The sequence below is a fragment of the Morchella sextelata genome (assembly GCF_020137385.1).
Source record: "Morchella sextelata strain SCLS chromosome Unknown scls_6, whole genome shotgun sequence".
Classification (NCBI taxonomy): Eukaryota; Fungi; Ascomycota; class Pezizomycetes; order Pezizales; family Morchellaceae; genus Morchella; species Morchella sextelata.
This window is the reverse complement of record NW_025408621.1, coordinates 617,689-639,031: the sequence shown is the minus strand read 5'-3', so window position 1 is coordinate 639,031 and position 21,343 is coordinate 617,689. Positions and strand designations below refer to the sequence as shown.

The following is a 21,343-nucleotide window of genomic DNA, read 5'->3' as shown; positions in this document are numbered from 1 at the left end:
CAGAGAAATAAATACAAAGTGTAATCAATTACCACTCGGCCTCCCTTAAACCTCAGTGGTGGCAGGAGCCTTGCCAGCATTAACAGTGACAGTCTTATTGCCCTCATTGCTGCTGTCGGCGTCAACCTTTGCAAATGCCTGGACGAAATCCTCAATGATGTCATCAATGTGCTCAATTCCAACAGAGACACGGATCAGGTCCTCTGACACTCCCGAGGAGACCTGCTCCTCTTTAGTGAGCTGCTCGTGGGTTGTTGATGCGGGGTGAATGACGAGGGTCCTGCCGGAGAGTTCCTGTGGTTAGATACTGTTCCCACCAAAATTTTCTTTTTTCGGGGAGGTTTTCAACTTACTTGGCATCACCAACGTTGGCGAGGAGAGAGGCGAGCTTCAGGTTGTTGACGATAGTGATACCAGCTTTCTCACCGCCCTTGGCACCAAAAGACAGGACACCACCGAAACCCCTCTTGAGGTACTTCTTGGCCAGTTCGTGGCTAGGGTGGCTCTCGAGTCCGGGGTAAGAGACCCATGAAACCTTATCATGCTTCTCCAACCACCTAGCAAGGCTCAATGCGTTGCTGACATGGCGCTCAACCCTCAAAGACAAAGTTTCAAGACCCTGGATGAGCTGGAACGCACCGAACGGGTTGAGGCAAGATCCCAAATCACGGAGAACCTCAACACGGACGCGGATAGCAAAAGAAATAGGGCCGAAAGTCTCCCAGAACTTGAGGCCGTGGTATCCCTCAGAGGGCTCGACGAACTGGGGAAATCTCTTGGCATTCTTTCCCCAGTCGAACTTTCCAGAGTCGACGACGACACCGGCGATGGTGGTGCCGTGTCCACCGATCCACTTTGTGGCAGAGTTGACGACAATGTCGGCACCTGTTTATTTGTCAGTACGCAAACAACTACACGACGCCTAGTGCCGGTAGGAATGAGTGATATACCATGCTCAATAGGCCTGACAAGGAAACCACCAGCGCCAAAGGTGTTGTCCACAACCAACGGAATACCGTGGTCATGAGCAACCTTTGCAATAGCCTCAAAGTCGGGGATGTTGTACTTTGGGTTTCCAATCGACTCGATGTAGATCATCTTTGTGTTGTCGTCAATGGCCGCAGCAAAGTCCTCGGCCTTGTCGCCCTGGACGAACTTTGTGGTTATGCCGAGGCGGGGAAGGAAGACCTTGAACTGGTTGTAGGTTCCGCCGTACATGTAAGAGGTGGACACAATGTTGTCGCCGGCATGGCAGAGGGCGGCGATGGCCATGAATTGAGCGGACTGTCCGGAGGAGGCGGCGACGGCGGCGACACCACCCTCGAGAGCTGCGATCCTCTTCTCGAAGACATCGACAGTGGGCTATACATATGGAAATTTAGTCAATTCCATTCAAACAATTGAAAGAGAATCTAGGGCGCAATTACGTTCATGATACGGGAGTAGATGTTACCAAACTCCTTGAGCCCGAACAAACGGGCGGCATGAGCTGCATCGTTGAAAACATACGACTAATACACCCCGAAAACAGTTGTCAGAAATCTCCAATTCTCCCAATTGAGTTGAAACATATATATAATATCACGGTTTGGTTTGCACATACTGAGGTAGCGTAGATAGGGACCGCGCGCGAGTTCGTCGCCGGGTCGACGTCTTGGCTACAGATTTTCGCTCAAGTCAGCCACTGGTAGCAGCTAAAGAGCCTCTTCCTCACAACTCGGAGAGAGGCAGTTAGTGGGTGCAAAACAACATACCCAGCGTGCAAGCAGAGAGTTTCAAAGCGCGACATGTCTAATTGTATAGCGGCGGTATAGTCTCTAAAGTCGTTGAGAAAAGAAAAGGCGATGGTTGGTGGTATCGATGAGCAAGGGATGAGAACAAAGGAAACAAACAACACCTTATATGGCGAGCTAAGAAGCCCACCAAGCACTGCTAGTGCGGGGTAGTAATGGCTCTAAGTTCTATTAAAACTTTTTTTTCTTCACACTTCTTCTCGGGCACGCCATCGGGGGTTGGGTTGGGGTTGGCAAAGTCTATTATGAAATAATAACTCTGCCCCCAGCCCAGCTGACGTTATAACATGGTGTGATAAATCATAAGGTCGCCGGGGAGATGGCGTTATCGTTGAATGGAATTGTAACTTCACTTCCTGTCTCAGCTCACCAGCCGGGGGAGAAGGTGAGTTTTTTCTCTTGCCCAATTCAGATGAGCAGGGTCCCGACTGGACCTTCTCTTTTTTCCTTTTCTCTCCTTATTTTTGTTTCAATTCCCGGGTTTTCCAGTGATGGGACATACCGTAGCAAAAAAGGAATGAAAAAAGCTGACCTCCACCATAAGCATACATGATGTATATAATTTTTTATATTGGTGGTGGGGGGGCGTTATCTAACCCCACGTGCACGTTCACGGTAGATCCCCATTATGCGGGGATCACCAATTGCGCGACCGGGGGCTTGAAATATTACTCTTGTGGCTTTGAGGGTGAAAGCCAAGCATAGGCGATCACTCGCTTAGGCGGTGTGGATGTGTGCCTGGCTGGGAGGGGTGAGAGGGGTGCACGGGCGGTTGGCTGTTTCATAACCTCCAACTTCACCCAAATCAAAAAAATTGTAAATACATTTACAGAGAAACCTATCATAATTCCACCCTCTCGAAATTCTATCCCTACCGAACTTCCAGCGGTTGGAGGGAACGATACCTGTAGTTTGCTAACAAAGGCCTCTCTCTAAATTCCATCCCTACGATAATTTCAGCGGAATTCGGCCACCACGGGGGTGGAATTATAATTATGATAGGTTTTGCTGTACCTACCATCTACTCTAGCACTTCACAGAGAAACAAGACTGGGACCAAGAGAATACCATAAAAGCCATCGCCCGAATTATCATACACTTTCTTTGGTTCCGCTTTAATTACCACGTACCTAAACCATAGCACACTCGCGATTGAGAGAGTACAAAAGTAAAAAAAAAAAAAAAAAAAAAAAATAATGAAGCACAAAAAAGGAACAAACACCCATTGAAAAACGAAAATGGAAAGAAAAAAATTTATAGACCCCTAAAGCTTTTACACCCCGCCTACCTAGCTACCAGCCAGCCAGCCAGACAGACCTACAGGTCAGTATCGTCAGCACCGCCCAAGAGCTCCAAACTCGGCATGCCACTATTGATCCCGTCCTTATCATCGCCAGCATCAAACGTAAACCCATCATCCGGATTCCCGTCCACACTCGCGTCCTTCTTCTCCCCCGCCGGCGTGTCCGGCTTCGAGTCCACATTCATAAAGTCGTCCATGATCGTATCCACGCCGGCCAGCGCCTCGCCTGCCGCGCCGCCCTCACCCTGAAACGCCGTCTCGCCGCCCGCGCCCGCGTCCGCGCCAACGCCCATGTCCAGCGCCGCAAACTCATCCCCCTCTGCGCCCGCCGCCGAGCCGGAGCTACCGGCTTTTGCGTCTTCGCCGCTGCTGCCGCTGCCGCTGCCGCCGGCCATGACGGTGTCGAGCCCGCTGTTGCCTTCAGCCACCACGCCGCCCATCTTGACGATCTCGTCGACGGGGAGATCCCACTTGACGAGCATCTGCTTCTCGATGACCTTCTTGCCAATTGCGCCCTCGACCTCAGCGACAACGGCGTCCATGGCGCGCGTGTCGACGTCTGCGCTCTGCAGCTGCGCAAGGACCGGGTCGGGGGCGCCCTCCTCTGCGGCGGCGGAGTCGGGGGTGGGGGTCGGGGGCGGGGGCGGGGGCGCCATGGTGCTGCGGAGGCGGAGCTCCGCCTCTTTCGCGATGCCGCTCTTGGAGATCTTGTTGAGGCGCGCGGCGTGCAGGGCCTCCATGTGCTTGATCTCGGCCTCGATGTCGGCAATCTTCTGCTCGACGCGCGGGCGGAACTGCTCCAGGATGGCCTGCTGGTCCTTTTCCTCGGGGGCGTCCTTGTTGGTTGCGGGGGTGGGGGGGTAGACGGGGGGGTCGAGGAGGCCCATGGTGACGCTTTCGAGCTCGCCGCGGAGGCCGAGGCCGAGGTCGACGGGCTTGATGCGGGAGATGCTGTAGACGCTGCCGAGCACCTCTTCCATCCACTCGTGGTGCTGGATGTAGCGTGTTGTTGCGATCTCGCGCGGCGAGAGGTGGTCGAGCATGTCGCCGCGGGAGGTGTCCTCCTCCTCGTCGATTGTCATGCCGGGGTCCACGGCGGCCTGGGGGTGGGTTGGTGGCGTGGGCTTGAGGCGCTTTGCGGATGGCGGCGCGGGCTTGGGGGGCGCGGGGCGGGTGGGGGTCGGGGTGTAGTAGCCGCCTGGTTGTTGCGGGGGCGGGGCGTTCTGCATGGGTGTGCCGCGGGGGGGCATTGGGCGGGCGGACTGCGGCGTCTGTGGGGGCAGCGGCTGCTGTTGCTGCTGCTGCTGCTGCTGCTGCTGCTGCTGGTTGGGGAGGGTAATCATGGGCCAGGTGCTGGGGTCGCCGAGATAGAATTCCTTGCGGGGGAGCTGGCCGGCGGCGAAGAGCTGTGCGATGTAGGAGCGGGCGGAGAAGGACTGGCGCGCGCCCTGTGTGATTGGGATGCTGGCGATGGGGACCTGGTTCTGACGCTCGGCGTTGAGGTAGTGGAGGAGCCAGAAGTTGTGGGTTTCTGGGGGGGACGTGGGGGCGGAGGGCTTCAGGCGGTAGCAGCGACGCGAGAAGAGGGCGTGGGACTGGACGGCCTGGAGGTTGGGATTGGGGTTGAAGCCGGCCTTGTGATAGTAGATTTCCACTTGCTATTTATGTGTTAGCCGGGCAGTGCTCAGACGTGGGCAAGATGTAAGGATGTAATTGTGATTGGATTGCAATGCAGATGTAGATGTAGATGCAGATGGATGCGACGACGTCGTTCTACGGTGGGGGGGGGGGAGGGGAGGAGAATAGGAGGGAGCAGAAGAAGAAACAGAAGAAGAAACAGAAGAAGAAACAGAAGAAGAAACAACAACGCGAGGCGGGCGGGCAGGCAGCCCGGTGCTGCTTGCAACGGTAGACAACGAATGCCCATGCCCATGCCCATGCCCATGCCCGATCGACACCGACACCGACACCGACACCGACACCGACGCCGCTCCGCACACGCTCGCTCAACAATTGAACCGCGCGCCTCCCCGCCAGCCCTGAACGCGAGAAAACAGCGCGACACACACACACGCAACCGCCGGGGAAGCCGCAGGAGCAGAAAGAAAGAAGAAGGGCGAGGGAAACTCTGCAACGAAAGCAGTCGACAGAACGACGCATCGCCCGCAATGAATGGGCCACACAAACAAACCAAACGCACTCTCCCCCTCCTCCTCCTCCTCCTCCTCCTCCTCCTCTTCGCCCCCAACAAAGAAGAAACAAAACCAAGATCGAGAAACGAAAAGGGCACAATCATAGAAAAGGAAAGAAGCGGGAGAACAAACATAGCCCTTGACATCCACCGTATGCACATTCTCCGGGTCCGCCCACACATACCCGTCCGACGCACAGCCCGTGCCCATCTGCGGCGGATGCCACGACAGCATCAGCGTGCCCGCCGGCGGCGGCTCGATCATGGTCCACGTGAACGGGTACTGCTGCACGACCGTGGGCGCCTTGAGGAGCAGGTCGATCAGGTGCTCGGGCTGGATGCTCTGGTAGATGGGGTACTTCATCACGCACACCGCGTGCAGGTGGTGCAGCAGCTGCGGCGAGACCGATGCGGAGGGGTCGCCCATGGTTGATTGCGCGCGAGTGACGGCGTGTGGAGGTGTATGGGGGGGGGGGTTGTTGCTGGCGATGTTTTCTGGGGATGTTCGGTGTGAGCGCGCGCTGGGGGTTCGCGAATGGGAAAATGGTCTTGCTGACTAGCGATTTCCGCTTTTGGTGGCGATCGACGGGACGCATGCAGGGGTATTGCTTCTGTGGCACCTTGCAAGAAGTATCTCTACAGGAGGTTTGTGAAAGTCACGTATAGTTTGATAGTTGACTTGATTATGAGTCCCAGGGAAGAGTCCCGTCTCTAACTGGGATATATCTACACCACTTGTACAACGCCGAGTGTTCTCTTCTAGCTAAGGATTATACAGTGTTCTCGGTATCTATCCTTACAGTTTGTGCCGTGATCATCGTTGCAATCATGATATATGTAGGCAATTTGTTGTTGCGGAGGACACCGAGTACTCGCTCACAAGTACATCATTTATACAATTCACCCTTCGATCACATCGTACTTTTGTCACACAGATTCTGGCCAATGAAAGTATCATAGACAATGAAGAGGCGCTGAGATAAACTAGCCACAGCATCGCAATGCTACGAGGTATAACCTCAAGCTTCTGAAGACATCCGTACCTCGAATACTAGATGAGATGGATGAAGAAGGGCAATAGCATCATCTATCCCATTGGGAGTGATGGCTTTTAGAACCAGGACGGAAGTTATATTGATGAGTTGATGTCTTCCCATGTTGCTCTCTGTATCTTGCAATGCGTATATGATTATACGCATGGCGTCTTCGTTGGGTTGACGTATCATTAAGCCACGCACTCAATTCACCACCGCACGGCACCCAAAAGTCCACATCCCTCATCTGGTAAGACCAAACTCAAGGGCGAATGGCACTATTGCCTCCTCGCAGCGTTCCGTGGAAGACACACTACTTCGTTCATAGACTTCATGTAGTTGTTGCTCTTATTATAAAGCGTTTTCACAAAGTGACTATATATCCCGGGATATGTACTTCGTCAGAACTGCTAACCTAGCCCACCGAGTGATTCTCCATGAATAAGTGTCTAACTTCATGTCCAGACTCCGCACATCTATGCATCTTGATCACCCCTGAGTTGTTTCGGTATTGTGTGTCTTATGCCTTTCCTCCGCATATATGGAGCATGGGTAGACTGAAAGAGTGACCTTATTTATGGTGGTGGTGAATTGGACGTGCGAGTGATAACGCATGATGGTACACACCCAACACACAGTAGGTAGAGGAAAAGCCGACCACCACTCGTGGGTGAACATTTGAGATATTCTGCGTAATCAGAGTCGATCAAGAGAAGCGCTGAGGTAGAGAGCTCTTTGGAAGTTGAAAGTGCAACTTTTTCATTACTAAATATCATGGCCTCATTCCACATGTTCGGCATTGATTAGAGTTGATTGGACAAAGACTTCCATTACAGAGCTCCTGCTACTCCCGGATATTTCTGTTCGTTGAATTCTACTCTGTGTGACCTTTTAAAGCGAGGCGGAGTTGAAATTGAGGTTAAACGGCGGCGGTCTATCATACGTGCACCTCCGTGCGGGGAGGAGTGGGTGTATCGATTCAGAGACTATAATATTTCAGCGAGGCTTGGCATATAATCTTGCTGTTAGAAGTGGATAGACAACTCATTTCGAAGGTGTGTTTATGTATGCCAAGGTCCGTCGGGGGATATGGTAATGCTTAGAGGATTATGTTCTAGATCTAGCTTAACCACTGAATTCCTAGGCGCCTGATATCTGCGAATGTTCGTTAATAGCCCGCGTCTCAATCACAAAGTTTTGTAGGAAGGCTCAATAGGACGGATGGTTCTATTACGAATGAGGATGAAAGCCTCTCTACTTATACATATGTGTAAAGGTGACACGTCTAGTTATAGGCTAGACTATGGAAACCGTTACTAAGATCACCTTACAAGTTTGGTACCAACCTCTGTGTCACATACCGAGCCGGCCATGACATCTATCTCAATTTGTATTATCAGTCCAGATCAGTTTGGTGGATATATGAAGCCTAAGATGTCGTTTTCCAGGAATGAGAAATTTTACTTGCACATGCGGAAGACACCTGTGCTGAGGGTTTTAGATCGTACGCTCTTCGAATCGCTTACGAATTACTTCCTTCTCTTGTCTGCATTGTACAACTGTGGATGTTCCAGGACCGACGTGGGAAAGTTCAGAATTTACAGCCTAGAAGGTTCCCAACCCTATTTAATTCTTTCACCTTCATGGTCCGAGCCTTGGAGCATTTCCCCTTCCAGCTTACAGTAACAGCTCCCAACAGGCCCCGGGCCTTCCTAGTGTGCTCGCACATACATGTATCGACTTTCATGATTGAGCTAATGCACACGAGCACCCACCGTTTGCAAGGTTTCTTTCGTCCTGGCATTTGGTATTGCAGGTGATGACTTTTGAAATATTGTCAAGCTCAAGTTATGAGTGATTATATCAGCCGTCTATAGACAGGAATTAGAAAGCAGCACGAGATGACAATTATGTTTCGGATAAGAACTTTGCCACTCCAACTAGATGGTGCACACACTTTCTCGGTATATATAATAACGCCTATCAGTAAAAATACATATGAACATAATTTCCTTATAACCTTGTGTCATGATTTGGTTGTATATTGGCTATATCTTCTCAACGACCAGCATAACTCTCGAAGATCTATCACTATAAAAGCCACCGACACAAAAGACAGCGAAATCCTTTCAACAGACTCCAACTCCAATTAAACCTATCCTATAACCTTTTCGGCCAGCTACAAAGCCTTACTTATTACCATCCCTAGGCCCTCCTAGTGACCACTCCCTTGGCCCCCTCCCCACCCTCCTTCCCCTTCCCCCTCCGCAGTACCTCCTCCTCCTGCGCCGCCCGACACCCCCCCTCACACGTTTCCAACCTCCTCCCCCACGACCCACACTTCCCACACTTCTCATACTTGTTCTTATACAGCACCCACGCCATCTGCTCCTTCCTACGTCCCCCCACCCACCGTCAGCCGCTCCGCAACACCACCGCAATCAACACCACAAGAAGGGCAAAACTTACACCAGCGCCGACTCGGCCGCCTCCGCCTCGAAGCGTGCGCGGTTGCTATGATACGTGTTGACATTGACGGTGTAGATGGCCATTGGTGTACGTTTGCCGATATATGGGGCAGCGTAGGGCGCGAACAGCGGCCGCTTGTGTATATGTAGGCCGCCGCGCGAAGCAAGGGGGTGTTGCTGCTTGGCTTCGGGAGGAGGAAGTAAGGAGGGCATGGTTGGAATTTTTGGGCGGTTTATGCCGGTTATGGGAGCTTTGGGGGGTTGGACTCTACGAATGAGCTGAATGAATAACAATTGGTCTCGGCAATGGTGCTGGGCAATTTCGTCGAGTGATGGGTTGTGATGGAGGCGGGCGATATGGTATAATTCTATTTTGGCAGCGCGCAGGCGGCTAACTGGTGTTGCTTTCGACGCAAGAATGAAGAACCAGCTTAGGTAGGACTATGTGTATATAAGACGTACACCCGGGATGAATTCAACCTACTCGCCCTCGTAGAGCCTTTTGAGCTTATGATGAGCTAGCTGGGGTAGAGGCATATATTATAATTAGTAAACAAAGTCCTCGCCGCCGGCACGGTGGAAATGATATTTATTCCTACAACCACTATACACTTCAACTCAGCCGCGCCGCTCTCAACATCGATCCCACCGAACACAAAAGCCAACCTCGGGAACCGCTCCGATCCGGTGGCCCCTCTATCCCAAACCACCACTGTCTCACGGTGAACCGAAACACACCCGGCCGGGCCCGCCGGGGTGTGGGGAGCGGTGGGTGGGTGGTGCCTTGTATATCTATCACGAGCCATCACTCGGCCCCCCATGCTAGCTCACTAACCAATCCCATTGAATGCACTTTCAAACTCTGAAACTCAAGAAAGCGCAAGTAAAGTAGGTTTCTACAAAACAAATCTTTCAAGCCGTGGCGGACCACCACCACATTGGTTGCATCAAGATGCAGTCACGCCCATAATCCCCCATTCCCAGCCGCAGCGCAGAACAACGCATAGTAATCCAACATATGCCCCTCGACTGGAACCCATATATAGTGACTTTTTTCTTCTCCATCACCGACCGGCGCAGACATATATATAGTACCTACAGCATTCTACATAATACATACTGTACCTGCTTACCCTATTCTACACATCTCCCCCTCCCCCCAGCAGAAGCAGCAGCAGTGATTCTTCTCCTCATCGCCCCCGGCCATCCATTCCATCCCTGCTAGCCTCAGAGCTCCACACGCCACCCATCACATCACGTGACCACCCCTGCAGCTGTTCCCCCCGACAGCCAGACTGTCGATACATACCTGTCCTCCAACCTTAAACCCACACCCGGCCATACAGACGGTCGAAACCTCCCATTCCACAGCTCGCAAACGGACGGACAGCCGGACGGGGGAGAAAAAGAAAACAGACGAGAAGAAAGAGAGAGAGAGAGAGAGAGAGAAAGAGCAAGATAACCATGTCCTCCAGGTAAGTTTGCGCCAAACATGTAATAATATGGAAATGTACATAAAAAAAACTCACCATCACAATCCAAGATACGGCGGCGGGCACCTCCACCAGCGAGATGCGCGCTCACAGCTCTTCGACAACGCCGGCGGCTCTAGCTACGGCTACGGCTACGGCTATCCCGGCGACGGCCGTGGGGGGTCAGCCTCGCCCCGTGTCGCGAGCGCATACCGTCCCGCGACTCCAAACGCCCGTGGCCAGTACAGCGCCAGCGTGCTCGAGGAGCTCGAGAGCCAGAATGATGCGCAGGTCGAGGGTCTGAGCGCCAAGGTCAAGATGTTGAAAGATGTGGGTTCCCTTCTTCTATTCTACGGATTGTTCGGGGGGGGGGGGGCAAAAGAAAGCTTAATGATTATGAATGACGGTGGTGGTGGTGGTGGTGGTTGTGGTGGCTGTGGCTGACGTTTGGTGTGTGTGTGCTGTAGATTACGGAGGCGATTGGGGAGGAGGTGCGGTCTTCGTCGACGCTGATGGCATCGATGAATGATTCGTTCGACAACACGCGCGCAAAGCTGCGCGGGACAATGAGCAACATGATGCGCATGGCGAAGCGGACGGGCGTGGGATGGAAGGCGTGGCTGCTGTTCATCTGTGCGGTGGTCTTCACATTCTGGTATGTTTGGCTCTTTTAATGCTTTTAGTTTTCTGTTTTGTGGAGGACTTTTTTTTCTTTCTTTCTGCTTTGCTTTCTGGCTGTATTAAATGGCATGTTTTGTTCATTACTTCCTATTTTTATTTTTATTTCTTGTTACCACTGTTTTATAAAACAATTCATGTGCTGGTCATAGCCGGTGGTGCGGAGATGCCGTACAAAGAACGAATGCCACGCCTTTACCATTATGTGCCTACAATTGATGAGCCCGATCATGAGCCGCCATGCAACCACATGACGTGCGTTCGCTCTGAGCATTGAAGGGAACGATTACACATGTTTCATTACTTTCCAAACTTCAACATTACTAGCCAGGATAGGTCAGGGCATAAATAATGGAACACAAAGGACAGGCAGGAAAAGTAAAAAGAAAATTAGGCACATGAGAAACCAAGCAGATTTGGGTCGACAAAAATAAAGGTAAATAAAAATAGTAGAATGAAAAAGAAAGATGAAAAAAAGGAAAAAAAGCAAAGACGACCGACGCCCAGAGTATAAGAGCATCATTCCATCAGATACATCATATCCATCGTGACCTTCTGACCTAGCTTGCTCAGTCTATGCCAATCTCTCTTTGATCACTCTTCAAACCACGCGTTTGTAGTGTACGTACAGAGAAGTTTAAGAAAGAAAAAAAAAAAACAGAAATAAAGCCAAGGTCAAACACGCCAACTACTAACATATATCTGGTCTTGCTATTCATACCTAGACATAAAAATCATTTCAAATTCAGATCAACAGCACTTTCCGTCCTTTGAAGGGGCATCGGCAGAGTTGCTGATTATGATGGGCTGGCTACCACCGACAGGGGGTACCGGGTGCGCATCGCCACCATCAAGTGCTTTGCTTGAGACAATTCGGTAAATTTCTTAGATAAATTTAGCCTCGGTATCGCAGCGCGGGGGAGGGGAGTTCTAAGTGGTGTTATTTATATACCTGTTAAAATGTTCTGGAAAGCAAGCTCAACGTTGCTGGCATCGAGCGCAGAAGTCTCAATGAACGAGAGGTGGTTCTCAGCTATTTCATCGCGTCGGGTCAGTTCCATCTTTTATTCACGCATTCCGGACTCTCTCCTGTAACGCACCAGCAAAGTTCTTCGCGTCGTCTGTTGGTACCGCCCTCAGATGCCTCAAATCGCTCTTATTTCCAACCAACATGATAACAATATTGCTATCAGCGTGATCTCTAAGCTCCTTGAGCCAGCGGGTAACATTCTCGTAGGTTGTGTGCTTCGAGATGTCGTAAACCAATAGAGCGCCCACCGCACCTCGGTAGTAAGCCGAAGTGATGGCCCGGTACCTCTCCTGACCAGCAGTATCCCATATCTGGGCTTTGATTGTCTTGGAATCAACCTGAATCGAACGGGTGGCAAACTCGACACCGATAGTGGATTTGGAGTCGAGGTTGAACTCGTTACGGGTGAAACGACTGAGCAGATTGGACTTTCCAACGCCGGAGTCACCAATCAGGACAACTGAAGGCGGGGCACAATGTTAACAAACACCCTTATTGAGGGGGGAAGCGACGATCAATGAATCGGTGCATGGGTAAACAAGATCATGTCTCGATAATGTGGCTTGTCATAGAAGCTTCATGTGGGCCGTCGTCATGAGGCTCCGGGAGGTCAAAATGAGGGGAGTGGGTTGAGACAGTAATGGAAGTACCTTTGAAGAGAAACTACAAACAAGAGGGGGAGGGGGACGTCAGTATTCACGATAGCTTTACCAGGGGTGGAGGATATGATGATAACTCACATCATATTCATCATTAGCCATTTTTGTTTATTTAGGGAGGGGTGATGAGGTCTTCGTGGATAAAAAGTGGGGGTAGGGGGGGGTTGTCGTTGGAGCGCGAGGGTGAAGACACGAGGTGAGATGGTAACTGGAGTGGATCAGTGAGCAAGAGCTGATAGGGAGAGAACCGAGCGAAAAAGGTTAAAGATGTTATTGTGGGATAGGAGGGGGACAGAACGATAAACAGAAGCGGACAGGTTTACTTTGTTAGGAGTCTTGAGTAGATAAATACGCAGGTGATTGAATGATGGGGGGTGTCTTTTGTTTCTTTCGCAGGGTGGTAGCAAGCAGTTGTTGCACTTGGGAACGGTAAGCGGTTGTCTGAGCACGCTGCGGTGTGTCGTCTGCCTTGTATCTAAGGTTTGGTTGGCTCGCGAAGGAGAGAAAGGTCAACCAGCAGCTGTGCCAGCAACAGCAGGAGCAGCCGCCCGAAATTCCACACCGACGGCCACGGCCACGGCCTCAGACCTAAAAGAGGAAAGGACCCAGGGGGGCCCCTCTCCGGGTCTCTAGCCCCTCCGGATCAGTCAGCGGCCTACCTGGTAGGGCTGCAACCCTGTCACGCCACATTGAGGCACAGACAAAACCTAAAAACGCCTCAGCTGGATCCTCATTCATTACTCGCTGCGTCATCCTGAGTTATAGGAGAAAAACTCCTTCAACTTCCCAAGCAACAAACAAAACCTTCCTGTTACCAACCTCTCTCTCTTAAAGAGATTCATCTTTCGTTCAGCAGTGCAAATTCGCTCTGCTGGAAGCTGGTAGGGGCTGTCAGGATCATCTTCCCCTACAGGAGGCCAAACAAAGAATTTACAAAAATCTCAATTAGGAGTAAGATATATATATATAAAAAAAAAAAAAAAAAACGCGTCACTGTTAGCTCGCGTATCTTCAGCAAAATGTTTACCAGCGCCAGCATTTTTCGCAGTCAACACGATATTGCTTCCGACGACGACTCAGATGACAGTATCTCCCTCACGTCTACCTTGGCTAGCCAGGAGGACCCGGACAACACCTATATTGTCGAAAATATCCTCGCTGAGAGATACTTCTCAGACGAAGATAGAATGAGATATCTCGTCAAATGGGAAGGCTACCCTATTGAGCGTGCCTCCTGGGAACCAATCGATATGTTCGATGATAAAAATACAATCAATGAGTGGAAATCAATGAAAGAACGCCATGAAAATTGCGGTTCGTCCTCACCATTTGATTGGGAGCAATGGGATGAAGACAGGTACAGAGAAAGAGAGGACCGTGATGCTCGTAAGGCTCGTAGACAGAGAAAGAGACAGAGATTGTCGAGAGCAGGTAGAGGAACTAGCAGTGGAGGCTCTCGTGCGTCCCCTGCTAGGAGTAAGCACTTTATCGTCAGTGACGACGAGATTGTAGCCTCTCCTGAAGAGGAAACTGATCTTGAAGTAGAGGTCATTCCACGACGAACGAGGAAGAAGGCTCGAGATTCGGACGAGGAAGAAGCCAACGAAAGTGCTGATTCGCTCATGGAAGACCTTGCTAAAAGCGAGCAAAGGAAAAGGGCGAGAGCAAGGTCACTAAAGAACACAGGTGCCCCAGAATCTAAGAAACAGAGGTTGAAAGACCGAAGACGACGATCACTAGATGATGGTGAGGATGAAGATACAGAAGAGCATCTTTTTGAAGATCAACCATCCAGCAAAAAGGTAAAGGCTCATTCTTTTATGTAGGCATAGTGATTCTAACTTATAGCTTTCCAAAGCCTCATTTTCCACAATATGGGAGGCCAGTCAAACCTGGACGGAAGGTCTCAGCCAACAAGGGCAACGACTTGGACAAGAGTGTCGCTGCAACCGCATCTAAATTATCCATGATGGATGTACAACAGCGAAAAGCATCAGCTGCATCAGTCAGCTCTGTTGGGTCCTCAAGGACTGTCATTAATCCTGCTAATGGTGGGTCGAGAAGGAATCGTCCTAATCTCCCCCCGAAGCCGCCTGTTCCTGCTTCAGGCACCATTCCTGGTGTGCCAAGGATAGGGGGATTCATCTCTTTATCACAGCAAAACAAAGTACAGAAGAGGGGTCGTAATGAGCCTGCTCCAGATATAAATGCCCTAGAATTATTCCACGCTGGTGATCCAAATCCTAGGATTACACGCCCTAGGAAAATCTCTACTGGAGGTGGGATGAAGGTAAATACTGGGGAGGCCCCGCAAACTAAGGAAACTGTAGAGCCCCCTGAGAGAGAGGCTTTGCAGAAAAACGACGAGGATCCCAGAGTACAAAAACGAAGGAGAATAGAGGATGGTTTGAAAGTGCAGACATTATCCTTAGAAGGGTATACAAGACGTAATCAGGCTACACATGGACCTGAAGCCGGTCGTGAGGCCAACCAACCACTTCAGGGCCCAATAGGTGATTGTGAGCCTGCCATGGTTGATGACAATGAAACACCCGTATCTGCGGGGCCTTCTGCTGCAGGCGAAGTAAAAGACCCATTACCCTCGAAAAACCCTACGGCTATGGGGCAGACTATCAGTGCTAAAAAGATGGACATTAGTCCAATTAAAGAGCTCCCAGTCAAACCCACGTTCGAGTGTATACTTGAGGTTGGATCGTCAAGCGATGTGGAATCAATTCACGTCAAATTTACTGGATTCAGTAGTGCCTTTACAAGCTTTGTAGACGGACTGAATGACAGTCGATTTTGGGTATCGCGGTTTTTGGAAGATGCCTATATAACCAATTTCCTTGTTCCTGTAAGTCAGCGCAATATGTTTATGCTAGTCTCATTTGTATCGTGTTCTCGAAAAGGTGCTAATGGACCCATCTGAGGTTGTAGGAGTTGGGTGTTCCATTTGAGTTTGCAGACATGGACATGGACCGTGATAAGTCGCAGTCTTTCCTTAATTCTATTGTCGTCTCGCACGGCGCTGGAGTAGTACTTCACGAAGGATTTTCTCTTCTCATTTTTCAGCCGAGCAATGATAAGCTTCGCGGTGCCTTTAAAACACCGATGCAACAAACTCGAACACCTCTTCGAGCAGTTGCGTATCCTCCGTTTGATGTACCGATACCTATCCGAAACTCAATTGCAGAGTCTATGGTACAAATACAAAAAGCATTGAAACCAGAGTCTATGAATGGGCTTTACATTCACACTCTGCTCGAACGGCTTTTAGGCGTAAGATTCTCAGAGATACTACAGAACACAAAGGGAGGCGATAATTTCATCATTTATTGCCCAGAGGTAGCACATTCCGAGGCTGAAGAAATGGAAACGGCCTTGAAATGTCTTGGGAGAACAAGCTATTCCGTGGATCAAATTCCATCGCTGTACGCGAACAAGTCGACTAGAGAGAAAGTTTGCGTGTTGGTGTGTACTTGATTCTATCCCCTAATAAAATTGTAGCATAATGCTAATGAAATCCATATTAAAGGTTCACTTTTCGCTCAGGCGTCAATTACATTTATTGCCGCATATACGGCACTTAAAGAGTCGTGAACAGCAATTTTATTTCTTTGGAGCCAGACTTGAGAGATCGTGCTCCCCGGGAGAAATAGAAACTCACCCAGTTCGTTTTTGGAATTTCGGCACGTTGATTATGTTGACGCCCAAATTCGTCTTGGAAAATGAGATCGCCATGAACCATGTTTTAAATTACCAGGTTTGTTTTTTATACTCGCTGGACTCACAGTTGTCACATCTTATTGAAATGAGGATAAAGTTAACCGAGGAGTATGTAGCGAATCAAGGCTGCAAGTACGACCCTTTGTTTTTCAAGGGCAATGCTTGCTCAAGCAGAGGCCAAGGCTTTGGAGAAACCGTCCAGTGAGGCTGAAAAGTGTGCCCACAAGTCCATAGAATCAATCATTATACAAAATTCTAACCTGCTTAAAACATAGGGCCTTAAAATATGCGTGGTTATTGATGGATAAGAAGGGGCGAGGGGAGGCCTTCGAGTTGCAGATACAAGATGCTGATGGGGTAAGAATCGAACCCGCTTTATGTGAAAAAGATACAGTTGTTCAACTGATGCAATAGTGTGACGAATTCGAAACCATCGCGGACGCCTTTGCCATGTACCAGCTTGAGCATTGCGCTGAGTACCGGAGGTTCATGATCGGTCACTCGGAGGACGAGGGCATATCCACTGTGAAGGCAGGAGTTTACAACTGCGTAAGAGGAAATTCCTTCTAACCTGAATACAGCAGGATCTAACTTTGATTGTTGGTAGATTGAATTTCATAATCCAGAATCGTTGGTCAACGAACTCGTGTCCAAAAACTTCAAGCAAGGAAACCCTCCACCCAGACCCCCTCAATAGATATGTCAACACCAAACAACCCTGATTAAGAATATTGTAAAATCTTGTAATTTTACTCCGTCTCTTAGTGGTGACTGTATTTTCTTTCTTTTTCTTCCACCACATCTTCTTTTGTTCCACCAAGTTTATTGGCTTGGAGCCGCAGGTCTGTGTATGGATTATATTATTTCATTCTTAGCGAGGTATAGATCATATGCGATCATCTGGATTGGAGTAAGATAAGGAGTTTCTTGTTTATTCGGCGAATTTTTCTTCATACCCGCCTGCATAATTGAGTTTGGAAAACCTATAATCACGGAATCATACACTATTTACATATTTAGGAGATGATTGTCACTATTACGGTTATTTTGTTTACACTTACCCATGGATCTTTTGTTAGTCGGATGGATCGATTTGAGGTATGGTTTAGTGGTATTGCATGTATTCCCAGCACAGCGTTATCTTCGTTTCCTGGATGAGTTTACAGTTCGTGACAACGTCATAAATGTATGTAATTTCTTCGTTTGCGTAATTTCCAACAGCAGAGGCACAGCAGAGGCATAACCTATGTACTTACATTTCGTTGCGCATTAGCCTACGCAAGATGGAGGTTCAAAGCGGTTGGCTCTTCACCCAGATCTTAAGTCGTTATTAATCTTTCAAATCCAGAATGCCAGAGTGGTAGCCTTTCTTGTATATAATCAAGCAAGTATTGCACGTTGAAAATTGGTTCATATGTTAAGAATCTCCACGCAACCCTCCCCTTCAAGATAGAGAAAAAGAAAAACCTTAAAAAAAAAGACAGTATGATGTTTATAAATGCTCCTGAGACTCTCACCAAAATACTATATTTATACATATCGCTTCATGATATTGTAGGAAAGGATAGATGCTCGGTAACGATCGAACTGTGAAGCCTGGCTCAGCGGAGGGATGGGTGCGAGGGATGGGTGCGAGGGTAGGTGACAAAATACACTTCAGGCCCAAAGGTCGATGATGCCCGACCGCAATTCTACGAGCTAAACCCTAACTTATTCTTATATTCTCACCTGCCTCTGTGCTCTGCAGTCTCTCCGCTGGAACCGGTCTAAAAACTTCTAAACCATACTGGAACAATAAGATGTAAGGCGAAGCGGTGATTCAAAGGCCACCAGTAGCTCTCTTCTTCTCAACAACAACATCCTCAAAAGGTGTTATTCTTGATTGTCTTCCGGTATGCTGCTGCTTAACGGCCCATTCTTCTTCCTCCGCTGCAATCATAGAATGGAATTTATGCTGCTGACCGCGGGCAAAGTATAGAGGTGGTTGCTTCCGCTGCGCTACGGATTCGGTCACAAGAACGTGCTTGATACTCGAGCCTGTATAACAATCGGTCAGTTTATATCTTCTTTCTCTAAGATGCCAATATTAGTAGATATACCAGGTGATTCAAACATAGCATCAGATAGTAATCGCTCCATTACCGTCCGCAGACCTCTGGCACCAGTCCCCATAGCAAGCGCAGCTTTAGCTACCTCTCGTAGTGCTGGCGAAGTGAGCCGTAACTCGACACCACTGAGCTGAAATAATTGCTCGTATTGTTTTATAAGAGCATTTCGTGGTTCTGTCAGAACTCTCACAAGCATCTCCTCATCTAGTGATTCTACGGCGGCGATGACTGGGATACGTCCGACAATTTCTGGTATAAGGCCAAAGCTAATTAGATCTCCCGGCTCCGTCATCTGTAGCGGGTTAAACTTCTTTTTCTTTTTCACGACCTCGCCGCCTAAATCCAGCCAGTCATCCTCTTCTGGAGTTGGAAAGAAAGGGGTAAATTTTTGCATCAACTCTTTATCTTCAGCAAGATCTTCAGCTGATGCCCCCCTTACCGAGGCATTGAACCCAATAGAACCCTTTGAGACTCGGTCAATAATCAGTTTATCCATGCCTATAAAGGCACCCGTGAAGATGAACAGAATGTTTGATGTATCCACTGTAAAGGTTTCCCCTTTCCCTGAGCTACTCCCACCGCCGCCACCCATCCCTGTGCTTGCTGAGTTGAAGGGAGAGCTTCCATTAATGGGGTTTTGCGGTAGGCCCTGTGGGGGACGACGCTCGGGTTTGGTATTTATCTGAAGGGTAGTGCCTTCTATGATTTTGAGGAGAGCTTGCTGAACACCCTCGCCAGAAATATCTTTGGCTCCGTGGGAGCTTTTTGGCTTAGCGATTTTATCAAACTCGTCCAGACAGACGATTCCGGTTTCTGAGACGCGCAGAAAGTCAATTATGGCACGGTCGAGTTGGACCATGTATACGCACCAGCCCGTCCCACGTCCCAATTTGCTGCCACTAATAACCGATGGATACAAATATCTGCATCCTCACCGACATAACCAGCTTGTGTAAATGGTGTGCAATCGGACCTCCACTTGTCAGGCCCCGGAAACATAAAGGCAGCTTCTGAGAAGACACTCACATTGAGAATGGAACCTCTAGTACTCTTGCAAGGGTACGTAGCATCAAGGTTTTGCCCACTCCGGTTGGGCCGAGACAGAGTACTGAGCACATGGAATTGGGTCAGGCATCTACTAGAGCCTAAGGAGCTTATAAGTAGACTTTAATTACCATTACTCTTCTCAATGGTAAGAGGGGTGTAATCATGGATCGGCAAGTAATCTCCTCTCGGCGGAATATGTACTGTCCTCTGCTGTCCTGGATACTCGTCTACAGAGCTTTCATCAGCCATCCCTAGCTAACTCCAAGTAACCACCGAACTACCACCGAACTAACCTTCAGCCGGATGGGCACCCATTGCCTGGCTTGACCTCAATAGATCATCTTGCTCTTCCTGCCTCTGACGTATTTGGGTTACTCGCTTATAGTGATGGTAGATAGCTGTGGATAATATCCTTTTTGACCTGGACTGGCCTACAACGAACCGATCTAGGTGCTGCTTCAGAGCTCTGATTAAGAAATCAGTCGACCATAGGTCTCTCAAATGTCAATCACGAGTGCTTACCTTGGTGTGAGCTTCACACTCGCGGCATCAGCTAGAGGCCCCTGGGTCGGGCTATTGGTGTCGACTGTAGAGCTATATCCAGCACCACCGAAGCTAAAATTGGAAGGGTTATAGGATAGCCATCTTCTAGTGCTAATGATAGACGATGATCCCGCCGCGAGCTGTTTTAAGAATTTAGGACGTCCGAGAAGCATGTTTTTTCACGAACGGATGGGATATCGGAATACTGGAACGATTGAGTGGAGTTCACATAGGAGATTGATCATGCCGACTCTTAAGAGCCTCTGAATCATGCGCCGGGTGTGGGGTTGCGCCAGTAATTTAAGCGCGGCGTCCGCTTCCCGAGACAACCATCCTTGTTGCTAAAGCAGCAACGACAATCGTCTATTAACGAGTGAGACCTGGTGAAACTGATACAACCGATAACAATAAAACCGATGAGTAGAACGGTTCTGATCAGCTGTGTACTTAGGAGCTCGGTTGGTCTTGATTAGATATTTAAAGTACATATCATTAAGGTCTCTTATCATGCTATGTATGCCATGATCAAACACTGAGTGATCTTTTATGATTCAAAACCATATAATCTAAAACTTTATAATTCACAATTCAAAAGGCTTGATAGTCTTGATGATTCTGAAGTCTTTTTTTTTTTTTTTTCACTAGATACCGCTTTAATCCTATACCTATCATTAAATGCTATGGCGCTACCATGGTGATTCCCTTTTTTGTGCTGTACCATGGCGGTATGAAGTTATTGTTATAATGACATGAGTCATTAATTACGAATAAAGTCCATAGCCCAATTTAAGACGGCACTATAATTATTGCACCGGATGCGGCCGTGATGTTACCAACCTTTGGTACTTATTTACGATGTAGATTATAGGACGAAAAGCATTTAACACGCCTATATACTATGGATCTGTTTCTTAGATTCGAAAAAAAACTATAACAATATTACAACTGTATTCATTGAAGCTCTGCATGGAATATTTGAATCTATATACATGCATGAGTCCGTGTGGATAGCCTTGAGTGTGTCTAGCTATGTAGTCAATATACATATATCTTTTGGTGAACATAAACGTATCCGTAGCTAATATACATATATATGCGGTTGTTTGGGATATTGCGTGTTCACTGGTCCTTGAAAATAGTGACATCGTGATGCCGCCACCGCAGAGGGCGAGAGCACATCATGCCGGACTATTAAATCTACTCTGAGAAGTAAGCACGCGTACGCTGTCTAAGGGTCTTGATTTCAGTCCACCGTGCGTCTAAACTATATAGTCTTCCTCATCGTCAC

The 21,343-nt window shown here is 49.0% G+C and overlaps 7 protein-coding genes across 7 annotated transcripts; 2 read left to right on the top strand and 5 right to left on the bottom strand.

Annotated features, from left to right (window-relative positions):
- Positions 1–45: 45 nt before the first annotated feature.
- Positions 46–1,789, bottom strand: H6S33_011307 (uncharacterized protein; the record flags this gene model as incomplete). The annotated part of the gene is made up of 6 exons (XM_044842654.1): positions 46–280; positions 354–885; positions 951–1,362; positions 1,428–1,511; positions 1,604–1,658; positions 1,755–1,789. The coding sequence occupies 6 exons, from the start codon at positions 1,787–1,789 to the stop codon at positions 46–48; spliced, it is 1,353 nt and encodes a 450-aa protein (XP_044696075.1).
- A 1,321-nt stretch (positions 1,790–3,110) lies between these two features.
- Positions 3,111–5,714, bottom strand: H6S33_011306 (uncharacterized protein; the record flags this gene model as incomplete). Its single annotated transcript, XM_044842653.1, has 3 exons — positions 3,111–4,754; positions 5,011–5,135; positions 5,288–5,714. 3 exons carry the CDS (start codon positions 5,712–5,714, stop codon positions 3,111–3,113), a joined length of 2,196 nt encoding a protein of 731 aa, XP_044696074.1.
- Positions 5,715–8,526: 2,812 nt separating this feature from the next.
- On the bottom strand, positions 8,527–9,002 carry H6S33_011305 (uncharacterized protein; the record flags this gene model as incomplete). Its single annotated transcript, XM_044842652.1, has 2 exons — positions 8,527–8,716; positions 8,791–9,002. The coding sequence occupies 2 exons, from the start codon at positions 9,000–9,002 to the stop codon at positions 8,527–8,529; spliced, it is 402 nt and encodes a 133-aa protein (XP_044696073.1).
- Positions 9,003–10,253: 1,251 nt separating this feature from the next.
- On the top strand, positions 10,254–10,935 carry H6S33_011304 (uncharacterized protein; the record flags this gene model as incomplete). Its single annotated transcript, XM_044842651.1, has 3 exons — positions 10,254–10,264; positions 10,333–10,591; positions 10,729–10,935. The coding sequence occupies 3 exons, from the start codon at positions 10,254–10,256 to the stop codon at positions 10,933–10,935; spliced, it is 477 nt and encodes a 158-aa protein (XP_044696072.1).
- Positions 10,936–11,689: 754 nt separating this feature from the next.
- H6S33_011303 (uncharacterized protein) lies at positions 11,690–12,730 on the bottom strand (the record flags this gene model as incomplete). The annotated part of the gene is made up of 5 exons (XM_044842650.1): positions 11,690–11,823; positions 11,892–11,972; positions 12,040–12,429; positions 12,620–12,632; positions 12,710–12,730. 5 exons carry the CDS (start codon positions 12,728–12,730, stop codon positions 11,690–11,692), a joined length of 639 nt encoding a protein of 212 aa, XP_044696071.1.
- Positions 12,731–13,647: 917 nt separating this feature from the next.
- On the top strand, positions 13,648–17,054 carry H6S33_011302 (uncharacterized protein; the record flags this gene model as incomplete). The annotated part of the gene is made up of 8 exons (XM_044842649.1): positions 13,648–14,430; positions 14,487–15,485; positions 15,569–16,102; positions 16,167–16,394; positions 16,474–16,571; positions 16,633–16,714; positions 16,772–16,906; positions 16,965–17,054. 8 exons carry the CDS (start codon positions 13,648–13,650, stop codon positions 17,052–17,054), a joined length of 2,949 nt encoding a protein of 982 aa, XP_044696070.1.
- Positions 17,055–18,176: 1,122 nt separating this feature from the next.
- H6S33_011301 (uncharacterized protein) lies at positions 18,177–20,228 on the bottom strand (the record flags this gene model as incomplete). Its single annotated transcript, XM_044842647.1, has 6 exons — positions 18,177–18,394; positions 18,457–19,278; positions 19,335–19,610; positions 19,641–19,739; positions 19,806–19,978; positions 20,035–20,228. 6 exons carry the CDS (start codon positions 20,226–20,228, stop codon positions 18,177–18,179), a joined length of 1,782 nt encoding a protein of 593 aa, XP_044696069.1.
- Positions 20,229–21,343: the final 1,115 nt, after the last annotated feature.